This window comes from Lagenorhynchus albirostris, chromosome 19 (genome assembly GCF_949774975.1).
Source record: "Lagenorhynchus albirostris chromosome 19, mLagAlb1.1, whole genome shotgun sequence".
Classification (NCBI taxonomy): domain Eukaryota; kingdom Metazoa; phylum Chordata; class Mammalia; order Artiodactyla; family Delphinidae; genus Lagenorhynchus; species Lagenorhynchus albirostris.
In genome coordinates, this window is record NC_083113.1 from 46,831,194 (window position 1) to 46,855,632 (window position 24,439).

Consider the following 24,439-nt stretch of genomic DNA (forward strand, 5'->3'; position numbering starts at 1 on the left):
CATGAGCCATGGCCGCTGAGTCTGCACGTCCGGAGCCTGTGCTCCACAACGGGAGAGGCCGCAACAGTGAGAGGCCCGCGTACCAAAAAAAAAAAAAAAAAAAAAAAATCTGAGAGGTTGCCACTCTCCTATACTGGTATCATAAAATGAAGCTGCTGTTCCTCTATCACCATTTCTTTGTCTATCTATATTTATTTCTGTAGCTAAATTTTATCATTTTTGCTCTTTTGAATTTCCCAAATTTTCTAAACCAAATGTATAATTTTGGTGTGTATTTTTTAATGTTAAAATGTAGAAAACACTCTGGGCAGAGAAATTTAACAGCAGACTGACTGCAGTTCTTGTTTATTGGGGTCAGATAGTCCAGGGTGATGGTAACCAGTTCAGTGATTCTCCTCTTTGTCTCTCTTCCCTCTTCTGCCCTATCTCCCTTGTCCTCCTCCCAACTCTTCCTGTGTGTTTCCATCCTTTGCTCCCTGGCAGAAGAGGACGATAGTCCCTTGTCAGAACAGGAAACCTCTGACAGCACGAAGAGGACCTCGCTTAGCCGAGGGATCTCTGTCACATCCTACCTGGAAGAGCAGCATATCCCAATGGTCAAGTCCGAGACCTACCCAGATGAAGAGGAGGATGAAGAAAGCCTGGAAAAAATCATGATTCAAAGTAACCAAGCATTTTAATGTTGGGGTACCTGTTCTCTCTAAGCAAAAGTGGGAAGGCTGTTCAGTGCCTTTCACCTTTCTCCATAAAATGCATCTTTCTAGCACTATTATATATTAATTCTACAATATGAATATGCCATCATTTATTTAGTCATTTCCCTTACTGTTGCATATTCAGCTAGTTTCCAATATTATTTTTCAGGAGAAGAGATTCCCCAAAGTGGGATTAAGAGTCAAAGAGTATCTGTATTTTCAATTGTAGTAGCTATGGACAGATTATTAGCCAAAACGGGCACTTTCGTGCACTACAGGGGGAGTGAGGCAACATCTGCAGCAGATTACGTTTGTTATTTTAAAATAGGATGTTTACTAAGAAAAAGTCGTCCCCACTTCCTTCAGAACCCAGGTGAGTTCTGGGTGTGTCCGCATGTATGTGCATGCACACACACACCCATGCATATTTAATTTGCAGCTGACAAGCTTCACAACATTGACAGCCACTCTTCAGAGGAGGTTGGGGAAGTAGAGAACAACCCAGTGAGCAAGGCCATTGCTCGCCACCTGGGCATTGACATTTCTGCAGAAGGCCGCATGGCCAAGAACCGGAAAGGCATCGCTATCGTCATCCATGGGACGCCCTTGTCAGGTATGCACAGCCCTGAGGGGTTTATGGTGAAGTTTGCACATGTAATTTTTTTTTTTTAACCTCTGGGTGATGCCTTTTCTTTAATTTATTTATTTTATTTATTTATTTATTTATTTTTGGCTGCGTTGGGTCTTCGTTGCTGCATGCGGGCTATCTCTAGTTGCGGCGAGTGGGGGCTGCTCTCTGTTGTGGTGCACGGGCTTCTCATTGCGGTGGCTTCTCTTGTTGCAGAGCGCAGGCTCCAGGTGCATGGGCTTCAGTAATTGTGACATGTGGGCTCAGTAGTTGTGGCTTGCATTGCTCTAGAGCGCAGGCTCAGTAGTTGTGGCGCGTGGGCTTAGTTGCTCTGCGGCATGTGGGATCTTCCCGGACCAGGGCTTGAACCCATGTCCCCTGCGGTGGTAGGCGTATTCTTAAGCACTGCGCCACCAGGGAAGTCCTGCATGTGTAATTTTTGAGGCAGTAAAAGACCCTTCTGTTTGAAATTTATATACCAAAGGATTATCCCCAAATTGTTAAATTGCCAACTTCAGAGATATGGAGTTAGAGAAAGAGCAGGGACACCTCATTCTTAATTAATACATCTCTGAATTGTTGGAGCTTGCATTCTTTCAATAATTTAATAACATTAAGATATTAAAGAAAAATCCAAGACATTAAGTTATTTAAAAAGAGAAGGGGGGGCTTCCCTGGTGGCACAGTGGTTGAGAATCTGCCTGCCAATGCAGGGGACATGGGTTCGAGCCCTGGTCTGGGAAGATCCCACATGCCGTGGAGCAACTGGGCCCGTGAGCCACAATTACTGAGCCTGCGCATACAGTTACTGAGCTTGCGCGTCTGGAGCCTGTGCTCCGCAACAAGAGAGGCCGCGATAGTGAGAGGCCTGCACACCGCGATGAAGAGTGGCCCCCACTTGCCACAACTAGAGAAAGCCCTGGCACAGAAATGAAGACCCAACACAGCCATAAATAAATAAATTTAAAAATTCATGACATATGTCAATATTTTTAAAAAAGAGAGAGAGAGGGGAAGAATATGTGCAAACTCTTTGGCTTGGCAGTATTACTTCTAAAAATTTATCTTAGGAAAATAATCACGTCGACAAAGATTAACTGCATGAGTGTTCACTGCAGCATTGGTGACCATACTAAGAATCTGGGAGCACTTGAAGCATTCAATATGCGGGACTAGTTAATTAAGCCATAGTATATTCACGCAGTGAATTATATCGCCATTATAAACAGTGTCTTGTACACCCATTTTCATAGCAGCATTATTCACAATAACGAAAAGGTAGAAACAGCCCAAGTATCCATTGATGGATGAGTGGATAAACTAAATGTGGTATAATGGGATATTTTTCACCTACAAAAGGAAGGAAATCCTCACACATGCTACAACATAGATGAACCTTGAAGACATTATGCTAAGTGAAATAAGCTAGACATAAAAGAACAACTACTGTATGATTCCATTTACATAAGGTACCTAGAGTAGTCATATTCATAGAGACATGAAGTAGAATGGTGGTTTCCAGGGGCTGAGAAAAGGGAGGAATGAGAGGTTATTGTTTACTGGGTAAAGAGTTTCCACTTGGGAAGATGAAAACATGCTGGAGATGGATGGTGGTGATGGTTGCACAACAATGTGAATATCCTTAGCAGCTGAGCTGTACACTTAAAAACAGTTAAAATGGTAAATTTTGTATGTATACTATCACAATAAAAAAAGTACCATAGAAGTGTATTGAATGAATAGAAAAATGCTCATGATATATATCGTTTTAAGTGAGGAAAAAAATGCCATGCTTACAATTTGTTATCTGTATTAATATCCTATTGCTACTGTAACAAATAACTACAAATTTAGTGACTTAAAAAAATGCAAATTTACTTTCTTAGAATTCTGGAGGTCAGAAGTCTAAAATGGGTCAACAGGGCTTCATCCTTTCTCAGGGCTATAGCGAAGAATCCATTTCCTTGCCTTTTCTTGCTTCTAGAAACATTATCTGCATTCCCTGGGTCATGGCCCCTTCCTCCATCTTCAGAACCAGCATCATAACATCTTGTAGTCTGTCTGTCTATCTGTCTCGTCTCTCTCTCTCTCACTCTCTGTCTGTCTCTCTCTTTGCTTTCCTCATCGCATCACCTGTTCTTACTCTGAGCATCCTGCTTCTCTTATAAGGACCCTTGTTATTACATTGGGCCCACCCAGATACTCCAGGGCAATCTCCAACATCAAGATTCTTAATCATACCTGCGAAGTCCCTTTAACATATAAGGTAACATATTCACAGGTTCCAGGGATTGGAATGTGGACATCTGAGTGGGGGAGGCATTATTCAACCTACCACATAACCCATTCTTTTTTAATAAGAAATACGAATAAAATAGTTACATATGCATACTGGGCAGCCATATGCTAACTGTAGTCTCTCTGGAAGATCAAATTTCTTTTATCCCTGCTGTTATTTCTGAATTTTCTGCTTTCTTTTTAATAAGCAGGTATTTTGAATGAGAAAAAAAATCAACACAAGTTATTCTTTAAACCAAAAAAGTCTCTTCCCATTAGAATCAGAGACAGTAAGAGCTACAAAATTTTTAAAGCTCATCTGATAGAATCACTTTTTAAGCCGAGGAGAAAATCCAGAGGGGACGTGGGTTGCCATAGCACAGAGCTCATCAGGGGTAGAATTAGGACCAGAATCCACGGTCCTAACTCCTGGCTCAGGTCTTGCCTCTCTTTTCTGCTGCCACCTCTGGCCACACGAGAGACTTAGAGGCAGAGACCTTGGAGAGATGACTTTCCAGTAGCCTCTGTTATAGAAGCTTCTTCTGTCTAGGACACTGAGGAAATGAGAGCTGTGAAATTCAACCTCCTGACCTTTTTTAACAGGAAAGTCAGCCACTGCAGTCAGCATGGCCAGGTACTACAGCGCAGCCTGCCTGAACTTCGACTCCATTGTGCTGCAAGCCATCTCCGATGGCAGCAACGTCGCAGGGATCCGGGCCCGTGAGCTCTGCATCAGGGCCGCCCTAGAGCAGTCCATGAAGGAAGAGGAGTATGGTGAGAGCCATTTCCCCTGACTCTTTGTGGCCAAGTGGCCCTTACCCCACTGGTAATGCACCTTCTCAGTTTCCCCCACCGAGCTTTTCTCCACAGCCCCATTGAAGGCTGACTTATAACATGCTGCCAGTTAGCATCCCAGAGAATTCTCTCCACCAGACACCTGTGGCTCTCCTGACTGCCCAATGCACTTGGCACTGCAGGGAGCAGGGCGATGGAAGAGATGTGGCCCACACCTTTGGGAGTGACCCCTGGAGGGGAGCAGACATGTGCTCATTCAGGGCAGAGGAAAATAATGTAACAGAACTACCAGCTTCTGTGAAAGACCAACTTTGGGATAGTTGGGTTCCAACAAGCATGATTTGGGGAAGTTTTCATGGAAGTGGGCTTTGAAGGAGGAGGAGAATGTTGACAGGCAAAGATGAAGATAAGGATATTCCAGGCCAAGAAAGCAGGGAAGCTGACAGTAAATTAAAGGTGGGAAGGCAGGTTAAGGCCAATCATAGTTGAATTTAATGCCAAGATTAGGAATTTCAATTTTATTTTGAAGGAAAAGAGGAGTTGGGCAGTTTTCACCCTATGGGAGAAATGGTCCGAAAGTTGCAGTAGGAAAGGAGCTCTAGTGATGTCTTGTAATGGAAGAGAGGTGAAGCTGAATATGAGTGGGGCTGGGCTGGCTGACCTGATAGCCGCATGCATGGCAGGGAATTGAAGGAGGGGGAGGCATTCAAGATGATGTTCACACCAAGATTTCTGGTCACAGAAACCAGGAAGAGAGCAATGTCATTTACCAAGACAGGGAACATGGGAGGAGGAGAAAGTTTACTGGAAAGGAAAATTAATTGAGTTTTTAAACCCCATAGTAGTGAGGCCTTACCTACCAGAGGTTAAGAATCCTGGCTCTCCCGGATTCTCTAAAGACATACAGGGCAGGAGGGTGGCTGCTCAGTGGGAAAATCTATCAAATATAATGAGAATACATGCTCAGAGTAGAATCTTTTTTATATAAATACTTAGAACAGCATGCCGTCATTCCTGATAGTGTCCCATGCCTGCTAGATGATAAAACTGGCTGGGGCTTTCAGGCGTGTCCCCTCCCCTTGATACCTCTGCATGGGATGCTTAGAGAAATGGAAGATTCTTTGCTGGGAAGATAAGAGAAACAGCTCTTTAGTGGTCTAGGGGAGAAAGAATAATTTTCTCTCTACTCTTCTGAGTTCTTGACTGAGCCCCCCTGCAATAAAAGACAGATTAACAAGAGAAAAACAAACAAGTTTATTAACATGTATACTTCATGTACCGTGGGAGATACTCAGGGGAAAATGGATGGCTTTAGAATTCAGAAGTAGATGCCACCTTAATAGGGAAAGGGAAGGGGGATGTAGTCCTCTTAGGGGAGGGAAGATGGTTTTTAGGAAAGATGAGGGACCCTTACAAGAATGGATGGGAGGTGTGGCTGTTTGTGATAAAGTCTTTCTGGGTGTGGTATGGACTTGAGTCTCCTCTCCTGTGATAAGAGTCCATCTCCCTAGTTGATGAAACTCTCTGGAAGGGGACTTGTGACAGTGGAGCTTCTTTTGGAGGTTCTGTCTTTGAGCAAATAAGGGGAGGTCAAGGAAAGCCACTCCCTGCATTTACTGTGTTTCAGGTGCCTACAGCTCAAAATAATCAATATGCCAACGCAGCATATTTTAAGGTGGCATATCCTGAACTCCTGTAGTCATATTTTGGGGTGGCATATTCTGATACCACTTAGTGGGAACCCCAGGCTGCATCACAATTCCAGTTCTCTTAGATTTTTTGTTTCCTTTTCTGTCAAATAAACTGCATTTCACAGAAGTCTTTGGAGCTGTGTTGACATCTCGTGACAAATCATGAATTTGAGCTCCCTGAGAAAGTAATGTCAAGCTAAAGGCTTAATAACTGGGGGAGACTTCCTCAACAAGGTGAGGGGTGCAGCCGCTGGAGTAGAGGAAATCAGCCCAGAAAGTTCCAGAAAGAGAGGAGAGGGATGGATAGGGCAGGATGGGAGCTTGGGGAACACTTCACATTTTAGGAGGAGGTGGGGGCAGGGGGAGAAGCCAGGGGAGGCGGAGAAGGCAGAGTGAGGGTCAGAAGGGTGGGCAGTAAGGAGAGCTACAGGCGGGACGGGGCCAGAAGGACTTTCGCATCTCTGCGGAGCCCTGGTTGGAGTCTGGGAGACCCTTCCCGCTTTATTTTCCTCATAGCCCTTACCCCTAGTTAACAGACTATTTATTTTATTTACTTATTTTATTGTCTGCCTCCTCCACGCCACCCCCGCCCCGGCCAAGAATGTGAGCTTCAGAGGGCAGAGATTTGTGTTAGTTTTCATCACTAATGTATTCCCGGCATCTAGACTAGTGCTTGGCACATAGTAGACACAGAGTAAAGATTTGTAAAAATGTGTGAAATCAGTAAGTGAATATAATCAGAGGTGGCTGAAGGTTCAGATAGAATGAGCCCTGAGAAGAGGGCCGCTGTAGTTCACAGTTCGGAGGTCACTGGTGACTTTGGAGAAAACCCTCTCAGTGATGGGGTTAAACCCAGACCTGCATTTGCTGTTTGCTGTGGAGTCAGCAGGCTGTACTGAAGTGGAAGTGACCAGTCTAAACCTGTCTGTCCCACGCAGGACCCACCGGCCCCTTGAAATGTGCCTAGTCCAAACTGAGATGTGCTCTCAGTATACAATACATGCTGGGTTTTGAAGATGTAGTAAGAAAAAAGACTGTAAAACAACACAGTAATCATTGTGGTAGGTTTCCAGGGCAGTCAGGACTGTAGTGTACCAGCAGTTTCAGAGATGATTACCCTCTGGGTTGGAAGAGAAAGTGGGGGAGAGTATCGTGGGATCCCCTGGGAAGATGAGCAGTGAAGAGCCCGGGGCACCAGGCCAGGCTCTGCACACAACCGTCATCATCATCTGTCCTCAGTGGGTGGAGCCTCTTCTCTCAGCCCTGCTAAGCCAGCTGCAGGTGGAGATGGCTTTGTAGTCTTCAAAAGAATCACACTACGTTTCAACTTGCCATCCTTGCTATTATTTCCTTATTATCCTAAGGTGACTTTTTTTAAAAAATTTATTTATTTATTTTTGCTGTGTTGGGTCTTTGTTTCTGTGTTAGGGCTTTCTCTAGTTGCGGCAAGCGGGGGCCACTCTTCATCGCAGTGTGCAGGCCTCTCACTATCGCGGCCTCTCTTGTTGCGGAGCACAGGCTCCAGATGTGCAGGCTCAGTAGTTGTGGCTCACGGGCCTAGTTGCTCCGTGGCATGTGGGATCCTCCCAGACCAGGGCTCGAACCCGTGTCCCCTGCATTAGCAGGCAGACTCTCAACCACTGCGCCACCAGGGAAGTCCCCTAAGGTGACTTTTAATATAAACCCTCTCTCTCTGTGTAGCCCAGGAGGCTGCTGCTTTGAGCCAAAATGCCGTGGGACAGATGCGACTGAGCAGTGAGACCCTGGGGAAGTTAACTTCAGAATCCACTCTGGTAACTCCCGAAATTAAACCTGCCAAGCCTGTGCGTGGGAGTGTGCTCCTCACCAAAGGCAAAGCAGACAGCCACAGCTCTGTGTCTCAGAAGCAGCATCACCAGCCCTCGTCCGAAACACCACAGGTACAAATCAGGGCTCCCGGGAGGAAGGTTGGGATTTTTCCTTCCCGCTCCCCCTCTTCTCTTTTTTCTCCTCTTCCTCGGCATCTTGCATCCAGGTTAGCACAACTTCATTCTTACAGGTGCCCTTGCCAGGAAGGCCTGAGTACTGTCCCTGTACCACTCCTGAAAGGAGTGTTCATCTAGCAGGTGTGAACCAAGTACCTTTAACGTTATAGGCATTTGGTTGGGTGCTGGCAAAGTGAAGATAAATAAAGCAAAATTCTTTCACTCAAGCTGAACTAAGAGTCTGATAAGGGTGATAACCACACATTCAAATATATGCAATAAAAAGAGATTGGTGACAAAAGAGGTGTGTAAAAAGAATTAGGTTGAACCATATGAAACTGCCAGTATTCAACCACTCGGGAACTCTATTGCAGCAATTTCATATGGCTCAAACTACTACTAAAGGCATGTGAAGGATGGAACCATGAATATAAGTTGTGGGAGAGCAGCAGGGGAGTCTTGGAAAGTCATAAAGAAGCCAGAGAGTTTGAGTCACATGCCGAGGGACTTCAAAAACAATCTCAGCAGGTGAGATGAATAGCAGGTGCTGAAGTCAGAGACAGTGGGTGGCACAGTGAGAGACAGGTGGGTAATGAGTTGTGAGTGGGAAAGCCGAGTCAAATGAGTATAGGCTTCTAAGATATTTGAAGAAAAGGGAAAAAAGATCAAGTAGTCATTAGAGGAGCAAACCCAGAGTCAGTGAGTTCTTTCTCTGAAAGGAGGTGGAGGCACAACGAGGTCTATTAAGATAGCTCCTGGAGAAGTATAAGGTGATGATCTACCCAAGAGGGAATGAGATTTCAGGAAGAAACAGGGAGGGCAGGATTAAGCATAGTTGAGGAAGTTGAGAGCCATCTTCCTCTAGAGTCAATAAAGGTGAAAGTAGATACAGCTACTTGTAGGGGTACCAGGGTGGAAAATGGAGGTTGGAGAAGGTCTTGCTGAATGGCCCTAAGATGTGTGCAGGATGCATGGTCTTTGTGGGCAGTGTTGAGGAAGTTGGGTTGCATAGCATGCTTGAGAAGAATGATAAAGAAAGCACTGATGTGTCCACTGTAAAGACAGAACCAGAAATTGGTGGTGGACAAAAGAAAAGATAGTTGAGAGTGCTGATGGCCCAGGCAAGATGTGAAGCCATAACTTCACGCTTGTAAGATTTCCCTAAGCAGCCCCTGGCAGCCCTTATTCAGAGGCAGAGAGAGAAGATGTCATCATTGCAGGTGTGGGGGTGTGCTCGGAACAAGCGTCAAGGGAGTTGAGAGTCGCATCAGTATAGGAAATCTGGCCTAGGTAGAGAAGGAATTAAAAGAAGGACAATAGAATGGGAGAAATAGGAAGAGTAAAAGGGTCTGTGGGTCTTGCTTCAGTCTGAGAGTGCTGTATAGGGGGAATGGGAGAGGTAGACATTTCAGAGAAGGTTGCTGAGGTGAATGGAGCAGAGGAGAGGAGAATCACACGTGTTGGTGGGGCAGGTCAATGGCGGGTTGGTGGGGCAAGTAGAGCACTGGATGGGGCATGTGGACAGAGTGGAGGTGAAGGTCTTCATGTAAGAGGAGGTATGCTGGTTGGATGGGGCATCCATGGGGTGGGATTTATGCCAGATGATGTCACATGATCTTCACTTCAGTTGCATGTTCTTCTAGCACCTTGAAAACTGAAACCGTTGACTCAGTTTCTTTTGGAGCATCATCCTTTTAATCCTCTTCTCCAAGATCTAATAGAATATTCTTTACTTAGATGTTTATGGATGAACTGAACCCATATATTTCTATTAAATACGGTATCATGGGAAATGATTTTCTTTGGTTTGTTTCTGCCAATCTGGATAGTAAAGTGAAGCTTTTTAGAACATATCAAAGGCAGCAGAAAATCCCAATTCTGACTACTATCTAAATAGCAACTTAAAACCTGTTCAATATCACAGTAGAAATCAGAGTTCAAAGACCTTCCCCCACCCGCACTGCACATGTGTCTGCCAGCATTGCTCCAGTGTTACAGGATCAAGTGGTTTGGACAGCTGTTGCCTTGTCAGAGTGCTTTTCCTAGAGATGGCTGTTTGGTTTTCTTGAAGCTCTCCTAAAGCATGAACTCTTCAATGATGGAAATTTTAGTCATGGTGCAAATGGGAAGAAATGTGTACTATGTCACATGATGAAGAAATGACCTGTAATATAAGGTCATTCACCAGTTTGAAATCCTAATCTTTTGAATATTTAATCCAACACCCTGACTCTTCAATTCCACGGCCTCCTCATCTACTCACTACCGTGGTCATATTCTAGACCTTATTCACTGTGGCCTGTAGACTTGTGATCTCTACATCACACATCCTACTTTTTGACAACCATCTTCTAACTTTCCAGATGACCTATTCTGGTAAATAATGGGTCCCAATGAAACCTCCAGTTCACATCTTCACTGCCTACCGACCCCTTCATTTCCTTTCTTACTCAGTTTGGATTCACGGTCCATCACTATAGGTGCTCCCTTTCCCCTTCCCCTTCATCGTACTCTCAATTCTCCACCTCCTCCATGTAGGGCAGTTGAACGTAGCTAGAAAAAACTGTCATCTTTCCTGAATGGTCTTAATTTAAATTTAAGACCACAGGGATTGGAACCAAGATGGTGGAGTAGAAGGACATGCTCTCACTCCCTCTTGCGAGAACACCAGAATCACAACTAGCTGCTGGACAGTCATCGACAGGAGGACACTGGAACTCACCAAAATGATACCCCACATCCAAAGACAAAGAAGCCACAATGAGACAGTAGGAGGGGCACAATCACAGTAAAATCAAATCACATAACTGCTGGGTGGGTAACTCACAGATTGGAGAACACTTATACCACAGAAGTCCACACACTGGAGTGAAGGTTCTGAGCCCCACATCAGGCTTCCCAACCTGAGGGTCCGGCAACGGGAGGAAGACTTCCTAGAGAATCAGAATTTGAAGGCCACTGGGATTTGATTGCAGGACTTCGACAGAACTGGGGGAAACAGAGACTCCACCCTTGGTGGGCACCCACAAAGTAGTGTGCGCATCAGGACCCAGGGGAAGGAGCAGTGACCCCAGGGGAGACTGAACCAGACCTACCTGCTGGTGTTGGAGGGTCTCCTGCAGAGGCAGGGGCTAGATGTGGTTCACAATGAGGACAAGGACACTGGCAGCAGAAGTTCTGGGAAGTACTGCTTGGCGCGAGCCCTCCCAGAGTCCGCCATTAGCCCCACCAAAGAGCCTGGGTAGGCTCCAGTGTTGGCTCACTTCAGGCCAAACAACCAACAGGGAGGGAACCCAGCCCCACCCATCAGTAGACAAGTGGATTAAAGTTTTACTGAGCTCCGCCCACCAGAGCAACAGTCAGCTCTACCCACCGCCAGTCCCTCCCATCAGGAAACGTGCATAAGCCTCTTCGATAGCCTCATCCACCAGAGGGCAGACAGCAGAAGCAAGAAAAACTACAATCCTGTAGCCTATGGAACAAAAACCACATTCACAGAATGATAGACAAGATGAAAAGGCAGAGGGCTATGTACCAGATGAAGGAACAAGATAAAACGCCAGAAAAACAACTAAATGAAGTGGAGATAGGCAACCTTCCAGAAAAAGAATTCAGAATAATGATAGTGAAGATGATCCAGGACCTCGGAAAAAGAATGGAGGCAAAGATCGAGAAGATGTAAGAAATGTTTAACAAAGACCTAGAAGAATTAAAGAACAAACAAAAAGAGATGAACAATACAATAACTGAAATGAAAAATACACTAGAAGGAATCAATAGCAGAATAACTGAGGCGGAAGAACGGATAAGTGACCTGGAAGACACAATGGTGGAATTCACTGCTGCAGAACAGAATAAAGAAAAAAGAATGAAAAGAAGTGAAGACAGCCTAAGAGACCTCTGGGACAACATTAAGTGCAACAACATTCGCATTATAGGGGTCCCAGAAGGACAAGAGAGAGAGAAAGGACCAGAGAAAATATGTGAAGAGATTATAGTCGAAAACTTCCCTAACATGGTAAAGGAAATAGCCACCAAGTCCAGGAAGCGCAGAGTCCCACACAGGATAAACCCAAGGAGAAACACGCTGAGACACATAGTAATCAAACTGGCAAAAATTAAAGACAAAGAAAAATTATTGAAAGCAGCAAGGGAAAAATGAAAAATAACATACAAGGAAACTCCTGTAAGGTTAACAGCTGATTTCTCAGCAGAAACTCTATAAACCAGAAAGGAGGGCATGATATACTTAAAGTGATGAAAGGGAAGAACCTATGACCAAGATTCCTCTACCTGGCAAGGATCTCATTCAGAATCGATGGAGAAATGAAAATCTTTACAAACAAGCAAAAGCTAAGAGAATTCAGCACCACCAAACCAGCTCTACAACAAATGGTAAAGGAACTTCTCTAAGTGGGAAACACAAGAGAAGAAAAGGACGTACAAAAACAAACCCAAAACAATTAAGAAAATGGTAATAGGAGCATACATATTGATAATCACCTTAAACATGAATGGATTAAATGCTCCAACCAAAAGACATGGGCTTGCTGAATGGATACAAAAACAAGACCCATATATATATGCTGTCTACAAGAGACCCACTTCAGACCTAGAGACACATACAGACTGAAAGTGAGGGGGTGGAAAAAGATATTCCATGCAAATGGAAATCAAAAGAAAGCTGGAGTAGCAATACTCATATCAGACAAAATAGACTTTAAAATAAAGAATGTTACAAGACACAAGGAAGGACACTACATAATGATCAAGGGATCAATCCAAGAAGAAGATATAACAATTATAAATATATATGCACCCAACATAGGAGCATCTCAATACATAAGGCAACTGCTAACAGCTATAAAAGAGGTAGTCAACAGTAACACAATAATAATGGGGGACTTTAACACCTCACTTACACTAATGGACAGATCATCCAAAATGAAAATAAATAAGGAAACAGAAGCTTTAAATGACACAATAGACCAGATAGATTTAATTGATATTTATAGGAATTCAATCCAAAAACAGCAGATTACACTTTCTTCTCAAGTGTGCATGGAACATTCTCCAAGATAGATCACATCTTGGGTCACAAATCAAGCCTCAGTAAATTTAAGAAAATTGAAATCATATCAAGCATCTTTTCTGACCACAGCGCTATGAGATTAGAAATGAATTACAAGGAAAAAAACGTAAAAAAACCAAACACATGGAAGCTAAACAATACACTACTAAATAACCAAGAGACCACTGAAGAAATCAAAGAGGAAATCAAAAAATACCTAGAGACAAGTGACAATGAAAACATGATGACCCAAAAGCTATTGGATGCAGCAAAAGCAGTTCTAAGAAGGAAGTTTATGGCTATACAAGCCTACGTCAAGAAACAAGAAAAATCTCAAACAATCTAACCTTACACCTAAAGGAACTAGAGAAAGAAGAACAAACAAAACCCAAAGTAAGCAGAAGGAAAGAAATCATAAAGATCAGATCAGAAGTAAATGAAATAGAGACAAAGAAAACAATAACAAAGATCAATAAAACTAAAAGCTGGTTCTTTGAGAAGATAAACAAAATTGATAAACCATTATCCAGACTCATCAAGAAAAAGAGGGAGAGGACTCAAATCAATAAAATTAGAAATGAAAAAGGAGAAGTTACAACAGACACTGCAGAAATACAAAGCATCCTAAGAGACTACTACAAGCAACTCTATGCCAATAAAATGGACAATCTGGAAGAAATGGACAAATTCTTAGAAAGGTATAACCTTCCGAGACTGAACCATGAAGAAAAAGAAAATATGAACAGACCAATCACAAGTAATGAAATTGAAACTGGATTAAAAATCTTCCAACAAACAAAAGTCCAGGACCAGATGGCTTCACAGGTGAATTCTATCAAACATTTACAGAAGAGCTAACACCCATCCTTCTCAAACTCTTCCCAAAAATTGCAGAGGAAGGAACACTCCCAAACTCATTCTATGAGGCCACCATCACCCTGATACCAAAACCACACAAAGATACTACAAAAAAAGAAAATTACAGACCAATATCACTGATGAATATAGACCCAAAAATCCTCAGCAAAATACTAGCAAACAGAATTCAACAACACATTAAAAGGATCATACACCACGATCAAGTGGGATTTATCCCAGGGATGCAAGGATTCTTCAATATACGCAAATCAATCAACGTGATACACCATATTAACAAATTGAAGAATAAAAACCATATGATCATCTCAATAGATGCAGAAAAAGCTTTTGACAAAATTCAACCCCCATTTATGATAAAAACTCTCCAGAAAGTGGGCATAGAGGGAACCTACTTCAACATAATAAAGGCCAAATCCGAGCAACCCACAGCAAACATCATTCTCAAACGTGAAAAACTGAGAGCATTTCCTCTAAGATGAGGAAAAAGACAAGGTTGTCCACTCTCGCCACTATTATTCAACATAGTTTTGGAAGTCCTAGCCACGGCAATCAGAGGAGAAAAAGAAATAAAAGGAATACAAATTGTAAAAGAAGAAGTAAAACTGTCACTGTCTGCAGATGACATGATACTATACATAGAGAATCCTAAAGATGCCACCAGAAAACTACTAGCGCTAATCAATGAATTTGGTAAAGTTGCAGGATACAAAATTAATGCAGAGAAATCTCTTGCATTCCTATACACTAATGATGAAAAGTCTGAAAGAGAAATTAAGGAAACACTCCCATTTACCATTGCAATAAAAAGAATAAAATACCTAGGAATAAATCTACCTAGGGAGACAAAAGACCTGTATGCAGAAAACTATACGACACTGATGAAAGAAATTAAAGATGATACCAACAGATGGAGAGATATACCATGTTCTTGGATTGGAAGAATCAATATTGTGAAAATGACTATACTACCCAAAGCAATCTACAGATTCAATGCAATCCCTATGAAATTACCAATGACATTTTTTTGCGGAACTAGAACAAAAAATCTTAAAATTTGTATGGAGACACAAAAGACCCCGAATAGCCAAAGCAATCTTGAGGGAAAAAAACGGAGCTGGAGGAATCAGACTCCCTGACTTCAGACTATACTACAAAGCTACAGTAATCAAGACAATATGGTACTGGCACAAAAATAGAGACATAGATCAATGGAACAGCATAGAAAGCCCAGAGATAGACCCACGCAGCTATGGTCAACTAACCTATGACAAAGGAAGCAAGGATATACAATGTAGAAAAGACAGTCTCTTCCATAAGTGATGCTGGGAAAACTGGACAGCTACATGTAAAAGAATGAAATTAGAACACTCCCTAACACCATACACAAAAATAAACTCAAAATGGATTAGAGACCTAAGTGTAAGACTGGACACCATAAAACTCTTAGAGGAAAACATAGGAAGAAAACTCTTTGACATAAATCACAGCAATATCTTTTTTGACCCACCTCCTAGAGTAATGGAAATAAAAACAAAAATAAACAAATGAGACCTAATGAAACTTCAAAGCTTTTGCACAGCAAAGGAAGCCATAAACAAGACGAAAAGACAGCCCTCAGAATGGGAGAAAATATTTGGAAACGAATCAACGGACAAAGGATTAATCTCCAAAATATAGAAACAGCTCATGCAGCTCAATATTAATAAAACAAACAACCCAATCCAAAAATGGGCAGAAGACCTAAATAGAGATTTCTCCAAAGAAGACATACAGATGGCCAAGAAGCACATAAAAAGCTGCTCAACATCACTAATTGTTAGAGAAATGCAAATCAAAACTACAATGAGGTATCACCTCACACCAGTTAGAATGGGCATCATCAGGAAATCTACAAACAACAAATGCTGGAGAGGGTGTGGAGAAAAGGGAACCTTCTTGCCCTGTTGGTTGAAATGTCAATTGATTCTGCCACTATGGAGAACAGCATGGAGGTTCCTTAAAAAACTAAAAATAGAGCTACCATATGATCCAGCAATCCCACTACTGGGCATATATACCCAGAGAAAACCATAATTCAAAAAGACACATGCACCCCAGTGTTCATTGCAGCACTATTTACAGTAGCCAGGTCATGGAAGCAACCTGAATGCCCATCTACAGAGGAATGGATAAAGAAGATGTGGTACATATATACAGTGGAATATTACTCAGCCATAAAAAGGAACGAAATTAGGTCATTTGTTGAGACGTGGATGGATCTAGAGACTGTCATACAGAGTGAAGTAAGTCAGAAAGAGAAAAAAAAATATCGTATATTAACGCATATATGTGGAACCTAGAAAATGGTACAGATGAACCGGTTTGCAGGACAGAAATAGAGACACAGATGTAGAGAACAAACGTATGGACATCCAGGGTGGAAAGCGGCAGGGGGGTTGGTGGTGGTGGTGTGATGAACTGGGCGATTGGGATTGACATGTATACACTGATGTGTGTAAAATTGGTGACTAATAAGAACCTGCTGTATAAAAAAATAAAATTAAAAATTAAATAAATAAATAAATTTAAGACCACAAATCTCAAGTGGACTCTCAGATCTGCCCTAGTATATTTGCCCTCCATCTCTTCAAGATAGCTGTTTTATTGCCATTACCCCTCTCCAAACCTCTGAGACACTTTCCTCTTTCTCATTCTCAGCTACTGATCTCTCTTCTGGCCTCATGGAGGGCACAGCAACAACCAGAAGACAACCACCTTATCCTCCAACCACCAAACCTACCAGCCAACCTTCATTCTCACCTGGTGCTATGCCTTCCCTGCCCCAGAGTAACCGCCCCTGCTCTCATCCAAAGCCTGCCCCTGCTCTCATCCAAATCCTACCCCTACACATGAGCACTGGACTCCACCCCTTCTCTCTCATTCAAGGGCTCAATCCCTGCAGTTGTGTCCTCTCTCTCATTTGTTTATCTCCCCTGTCTGTTGAATCCTTCCTGTCATCATCTATGCATGCTGCATTACCTCCCAACTTTAAAATACTTTCCCACAGCCCCAGATCCCCCTACAGGTATTACCTCATCTCTCAGCTCCTCTCCATAGCTATTCCTCCAAAGGGTTGCTGGATGATTGCGTCCTTGTCCTCACCACCATTGTCTCTTCCACCTATTCCAGTGAGCCTTTGTCCTCACCACTGTACTGGCTACTCTTCTCAAGGTCATTGACCTTCATCTTGTCCAATCCAGTGGCCAGTTTTCTGTCCTCACCTCACGTGACCTCTTTGGCAGCTGATAACCCCCTCCTCCGGGAAACGCTTTCTTTACTTGGATTTCAGAACACCATGCGCTTCTACTTTCCCATCTGCCTCATTAATGACTCTCTCCACTCCCCCAGTTTCTCCATCTCCTCCAGATTCCTAGGTTTTCAGAGTAGGCTAGGACTAAGTTATCTACTCTTTTCTTTATAGATGATCTCATCCACTTCATTTCTTAAAGATATTTTCAGTATCCTTATGACTCTTAAATTTCTATCTCCAGCTCTAATTTCTCCCCACGCTCAGGTTCATATATCCAAACTCACATTAAATATCTCTACTGAATGGCTTCAAGATGTCTCAAAAAAAATTTATATGTCCAAAAATTGACACTTATTTACCCCCAAAAAAACAAAACACTTATTTACCCCCAAAAAAACAAAACAAGAGAAGGCAAATGTTCTTCCTTCAGTCTTTCCTGTCTTAATAAATAACTTCACCACTTTCCAACTTGCTCAGGTCAAAACTCAAGGAGTCATGCTTGATGCCTCTCTTTCTTTCATATCCCTTGCCAAATCCTATTGGCTCTACTTCCAGAATATACCCTGTATCAGCCACTTCCATCATGACTGTCCTTGTCCCTGCCGCCATCATCTGCTGCCTTGACCACAGAGATATCTAACTAACTAATCTTCCTGCTTCACTCTTGTTATCTTGTGCAGGTAAAGTGGTCTTTTAAAAAGCAAAACAGGATCATTTATCTGCCTCAAACTTGCCAACAACTTCCCATAATACTTGGAATAAAATCCAAATTCCTTACCGTCCTGCAAGCCCTGCATGTTCTGGCCTGACTGTATCTTCGACTTTAAGCCTGACCATCTTCCCCATCGCTCACTCAGCTGCAGTCGCCCTGGGCTCCTGTGTGCTTCCCACACACCCACAGCACACTCATGATGAGGGACCTTGCTGTTCCCTTTCACAAAGACCCATCTCTCAGGATCTGGTCTCTAAATAGCCGTTGTTAAACCCTGTCATGGTTCTTTATTCCCTTAACTGATTGTTTTCTTCCTTGCACTCATCACTATCTGATATTATATCAGTGATCTGTATATTCATGTGCTCCTTTTCTGTCTCCCACCCCCCATTTGAACACAAGGACCACGTGGGCAGCAACACTGCCAGCCTCGTTTGTGGTTGTATCCCTGGTACTAGAGGGGTCCCTGGTGCATCAAAAGTGTTCAATGAATATTTGTTGAATGCACAAACAAATGTTTGCTGTTCAGTACACGTATAAAGCACCTTCCACAGTGTTCCTGCTTGAAGGTTACAGCAGTTCTTTTAAGTGAGCTAGGAATCTTCCATTTTACAGTGCAATCCCCATTTTACAGATGAGGAAATGAGACCCAGAGAGATGAGATGATTTTCCCGAGGTAACATGGCTCGTAAGTGTACGAGTTGTTGGAACACCAAGCTGGGTTCTAACTCTTGATCCTTCTTTCTCTGAACAGATTTCCTCCAGCCCTCTCCCCTCAGGACCCACACAGCGCCGGCTCAGCCTCAGCACCAGTATTGGAGGTGATACCGGGCTTGTGAGCTGCGTGCTCCCTGAGGAGCTCTTCACTCAGATCCTGGCCGAGCGTATTCAGGTACGTCCACACCCACCTGCACAGAGATGCAGGGCTCACACATCGTCCCCATGCTGTGAGCTGAGATTCTGAGCCATCACCCACCCACAGCAGCTCAGAACCCAGGGGTCTTGGAGAGGAAAGATGGGTTTCTTCACCCTCTTTTGTCCTTTTGACACAGCCCTTGTCAGTCTCTGACCCTGGCTCAGTCTGCTGCCTGAAGCCACTCACCTTAAAGGACCAGTGGGCAGAAGGTAGCGCCTTCAAAACATACACACACAAAGACAGACTCATGGTACAGCCCTACAGTGGTATGTTAAAAATTATAACATGGAGCCATGAAAAGTTAGAATTTGGAGCTATGTTAATTGTGGTAAAGGTAAGTTTTCAATATGTTGTTAACTGAAAAAAGCAGATTATGAAGTAGTATGTAAAGCACAATTATATTTCTCTGAAAATATTTACAAATGTATATCATACACATAGTAAAAACACTTAAAGTACATGTTAACTGTGGTTATCTTTGAATAGCAAGATTATAGGTTTATAACCTTCATACATTTCTGAATTATTTTATAATGATATATTGCTGTTAAAATCAGAAGCACAATAACTGTTTCTTTTTGCTTTGATTTTTCATAAGTGGTGTACAGTTAAAAGAAAACTAGATCCGCAGGATTTGGGAGTGTTTGCTGCTTATGGCTTACAGAGAACTAAATTGTTCACCGTGTCCTAGAGTTCTGTGTTTGCTTTGGTTTTCGAAAATGGGCCACACTATTAATTGCGCATTTAAATATAACAAAATTAGACTTGAGTTTCCCGGAAGAGGAGGAATGTCATCACCAGAAGTGATTCGTGTTAAGGTTTGAACTCACTACTGCATTAAAGGTACTGTTGCTCTCAGGTGATTTGAGCTAAGCGGTCTAGTAAGTGTGCAGGTGTTTCCTGCACCCAGATAAAGGCTGAGAATCATTGGTAAAGCCCACAGTAAGCCAGGAGAGCCGTACTACTCAAAGTACTGGTCTCTGATGAGATGCGGAGCTGGCCCTGCTTCCTTTATTGACAAAGCCTTCCTACAAGGCAAAGAAAACCAGCAGCTAAACTAAATAGTGTATTTACTGATTGTAGTAGTTGATTTTCTGACACAAGATTCTTGTCTCGTCAAAAACTGGTAGTATTCAGTTCCTAGCCAATGGTGGCTAGTCTGTGCACTACACTTTAAGTAACACTGCTGCACAGCCAAGGCTATTCTACAATAGCTAATGTTATCAAAACCATTACACTCCAAGGCAGGAATACCACTAAGGAAGATACAAATGGCCCATCTGCTACAGCTGCCCTTGCTGCATGGGGACACCTTTCCTTTGCATCTTCCTTCCCTGTACTTCATGGATCTTCCCAGACCCTCGCTTTAACATTTAGTTTGTCTTCTTTATCTCTATAGAGACAGAATAAATCCTTTACTCTACAAATATGTATGGTAAAGATCTTTCATGACTGCTAAAATGTTTTTATTTTTCTCTCTTATTTAATTACAGCCCCTGGAATCTAGCAGGTGAAAGGGCAGTTGAATGGGATTTTCATCCAGACCCAGTAGGTCTGCAGAACCAATTGCAGCACCAGTAAAAGCACCAACAAAAGAACAAGCAACTTTTCTCCTTAGAGAACAGATGATCTCGTGGCCACAGTAACTGTCTCTGCTCTCTGGTTTCAGCTGAGTGACTGCTACCGAGGAGTGGTGTTTGACAGCCTGGAGACGCTCTTTGCTCAGAATGCGGCTTCGGCTCTCCTCTGCCTGCTGAAGGCCATTGGCACCCGGGAGCATATCTATGTCATCAACGTGGCCCAAGATTATGCAGCCATGAAGGCAGAGGAGAAGGCCAAAAAGGAGCAAGAAGGCAAGCCCATACCCTCCTAGGCTGTCCGTCCCAAGCCCTACAGGTCTTTCCTTTAAACAGAGCTCTAGGCTTTTTACAGTCCTTCCATGCCATGGTTTACATGAAACTATTACATTTGCCATCTCATTGGCACCCCGCCTCTGCCCTGGAAGGTGGCTGGGAGTTCTTATTTCTACTTTTCATGTGAACGAACTGAGACACAAGTGACCTTTTGAGAGATTATAGAAGGAAGGATGAACCCAGATCTTCTGACTGCAGGCACCTTCCTCTTTCCCCCATCACACTGCATCCCTTCATCTTCTCTGTAATTACAGCCTAGCTGAGGGGACCCGATCACAGGTCCCATCCTGACTCAGTTGACGCATTAGCTTGTCGGTTTTAAGTCAACTGTGCATTTCCTGTAAGACCAGAGGTGCTGATCACTTTATGAAACAATTTCTACATCTTAGCCTACTGTGTACCAGGCACTGCAGCAGATATGGTGTACACTGTAAATGTCTTTAAATGACACTTTGAGTTATTTAATCCTCACAACAACCCTATGAAGATTGCTGCCCCAATTCTACAGATGAGGAAAATGAGGCTCAGAGGTATCCAAAGTCTTGTGTAAGGTCACATCGCAAATCAGTAAGATCTGTGTAACTCTGAACCCTTTTCTTTTTTGTCATTACATCAGTGGCCTGGAAAAATTTTTCAACGATTGAAAAATACATACACACACACAAAGAAAGTAATGTTAGCTTAAGTTCCTGGTTGAGTCAGAAGCAGACCCAGCTGGCCGCATCACTGCCCTTCCTAACTCAGCCTTACTTCTCTCTTCTAGAACAATCTACACCAATCATAATGCTTTTCCATTTAAGGAGACATTTGCAAACACTGAGCTCTCTTAGTTCTTAAACAGAACTCAAAGATTGCTTCCTTTTATTCTCATGCAGAGAAAAATTAGAAAGAACGACCAGGCATCTCTCGGCAGTATTTCAACATCTAGATTCCTAGTTTTCCAGAAAGCTCATTTCCCCTCAGTGATCAACTTTTAGAAAAAAGTATCTCTTTTTCATTTTCTCAATCATCTGTAGATTGAAGTTTTAGTTTTTCACAGTTTCCATATGGGCTCCTAGTCCCTGAATCATTTTTAAAAATCCAGAGGGAGCGTACAGTAGCAATATTATTATATTAAAATCTAATTTTTATGGAACATTTATGAATGTGCCAGGCGCTGGGCTAGGTACCTTACACGATTGCTTATTTGATCTCCACAACAGCCCTATGAAGGAGGAATTATCATTCTGACTTGTTACTATCCCTCGGTAAGTGTCAGAGAAAGAACTCAGGATGTAGATCTCCGAGGCCAAAGCTCAAACTTACAGAAATGTCAGGTGAGAATGTGGTGCTGGTGAAGGTGCAGAAGAAGCTGAGTGCCTTCGTGCCGAGGGTGAACCACACCTCAGGACCTGTAGGGTGTGGAAGGCGGTTCCCCTTGGTCTGCAAGTGGTTGTTTCGCCCTGAGCACTTTGGGGGCATATGTTAATAATAGGTAAAGTCAGTGCGTGGTATGTTACTTTGCTCCTATAACAAATTACTTCAAACTTGGTGACTTAACACAGATTTATTATCTTACAGTCCTGGAGGTCAGAAGTCCTAAAATTGAGGTGTCAGTAGAGCCACGTTCCTGTGGAGGCTCTAGGGGAGACTCCTTTCCCTTGCCTTTTCCAGCTTCTAGAGGCTGCCTGTATTTCTTGGCTCGTGGTCCCTGCCTCGCAGCTCTCTGACCCCTGCCTCCATCGTCACATCTGCTTCTCTCCCTCTGCTTCTTCGTCACATCTTCTTGGGCCTGACCCTCCTGCCTCCCTCTAGTGGGCCTCTTTGATTGTATTGGGCCCACTCAGATAATCCAGGATAATCTCCCCAACTCAAGGTCCTTAATATAATCACATCTGCAGAGTCCTTTCTGCCATGTAAGCTAGCATATTCACAGGTTCTGGGTATTAGGACGGGGACCTCTCTGGGGCCTCTATTCAGCCTGCCACAGATGGAAACCAATTTGGGAACTGTGTGAATGCAGGAAACCCCACCAGCAATTAGGAATGCCGCCGGTGGCACCAGCCACCTCTCACTGTCACACACCCTCCGCAGCCTGTTTAGGCTGAGAGCTAAACCACAGGGGAACCCTGCAGCCAAAGCTGCTGAGTGAGTTTTCCCCACCTTCCTGTTTATTCCCCCGACAGAACACAAACGCAGGGAAGCGCTTCAAAGAGAGAAGGAGCGTCTGCAAAACATGGATGAGGAAGAATATGATGCCTTGACGGAGGAGGAGAAAATAGTGTTCAATCGAGAGGTTCAGCAGGCCCTCCGGGAGAGGAAGAGAAGGTCAGTGTCAGGGGCTTGTCAGAACGGAAGCGCAGCCCCGGGGAGCAACTTCCGTCAGGCACACGGCCCATCCCAGAGACCGTGGTCATCCGGGGTGGAGGAGCGGGGGAGCAGTGGCCACAGGAGACCCAGGAGGATGAATTGCTGAGAGCAGAGACACATATCTTACACATCCAGGGTGCTGGTTGCTGCAGCCTTGCCAGGTCTCCATTCTCCTCTCCTTCCTTCTTTCTTGGGGACAGCTGGGACTCAGGGAAAGGTTATGTAATTTGATGAGGGGAGGGGCTTCTGGCCCCTGTGCTGTCCTGGGGCTCCTGCTGGCTCCCCGTGACAATTGTGGCTCATCAACTTCTGTGCTCAGGTGTCCACAGCTGGTGACCCAGGGGACATTCTTGTGACATGGGCATGGTGGTTGCCCCTGCATAACTCAGCCATTTCTCCTCCTTCCCTGGCTACCATCTTGGCCTTTGGTGGTGCTGTCCATTCCCTGAGGTCTGACCGCCTCTCTCACTTGATCCTCAGCCTGGGCAGTTCATCAGAGACCCTGGGCAGGCTCCCAAGCCAGTCCTCTCAGCCACCTTCTGTGCCTATCCCTGGGGACCACACAGGAACGACTGGATCCCCTCCACACCACCCAAGACACTTAGGCCACTATCTCGGGCCATCTCAGATACAGGTGGACAGCGAGAAATACGTCCTTTCTGCCCTCAGGTCTTCAAACATGCCAAGGGAGGGGGTCCTATTTCCTATCCCTCCTTAGGATTCCAGACATTGGAGGGGGAAGGCCAAGATGCCTGCCTACAATTTAACCCCCTTCTGTCCTCTCCCTCCACCTCCACACTCCTCCCACTGGCCCCAAAAGAGCTTTCATGTCCTCTGCAGTATGCAGTACATATACCCTCATCTCTTCTCCTGCATGGTCTACTGTAAATATGCCCAGTCCTCCAGAGGTATGCAAATCCCAGCTTTGGGATTTCAAAGGAGTCGCTTTTCTTTCTCATCCAGTTCATTACTTTCAGGCGTTCATCTCACAGTGGACTTAGGAAATGCAAATCTGATCCTCCAAGGTCAGCAATGACTTGTTTGTATCTCACACACACACACACACACACACACACACACACACACACACACACACGAAGTAATGAAGTCATGATGAGTCAGCTTCAGTGGACAGAGAGCCACAGCAGCTGGGGACAACTAGGGATTCCCAGAGATGAAAATAGATGGATTTCATATCTTCAGAAATGCTATCCCCTCCACTCTTGTTTGTACTTGGTGCCCAGGCTTGGTGCCCTCTCT

At 43.8% G+C, this 24,439-nt stretch overlaps 1 protein-coding gene across 2 annotated transcripts in view; it reads left to right on the forward strand.

Moving 5' to 3' along the window:
* HYDIN (HYDIN axonemal central pair apparatus protein) overlaps positions 1-24,439 on the forward strand; it is a 354,255-nt gene that overhangs the window by 245,353 nt on the left and 84,463 nt on the right. Inside the window, exons 38-44 of one of the 2 annotated variants that reach the window (XM_060129934.1) lie at positions 484-663; positions 1,135-1,308; positions 4,204-4,374; positions 7,788-8,032; positions 18,756-18,893; positions 20,587-20,770; positions 22,996-23,137. In XM_060129934.1, coding sequence (XP_059985917.1) covers positions 484-663; positions 1,135-1,308; positions 4,204-4,374; positions 7,788-8,032; positions 18,756-18,893; positions 20,587-20,770; positions 22,996-23,137 — 1,234 coding nt within the window. The remainder of the gene's footprint in view (positions 1-483; positions 664-1,134; positions 1,309-4,203; positions 4,375-7,787; positions 8,033-18,755; positions 18,894-20,586; positions 20,771-22,995; positions 23,138-24,439) is intronic. The other variant, XM_060129933.1, reaches the window with a different exon arrangement.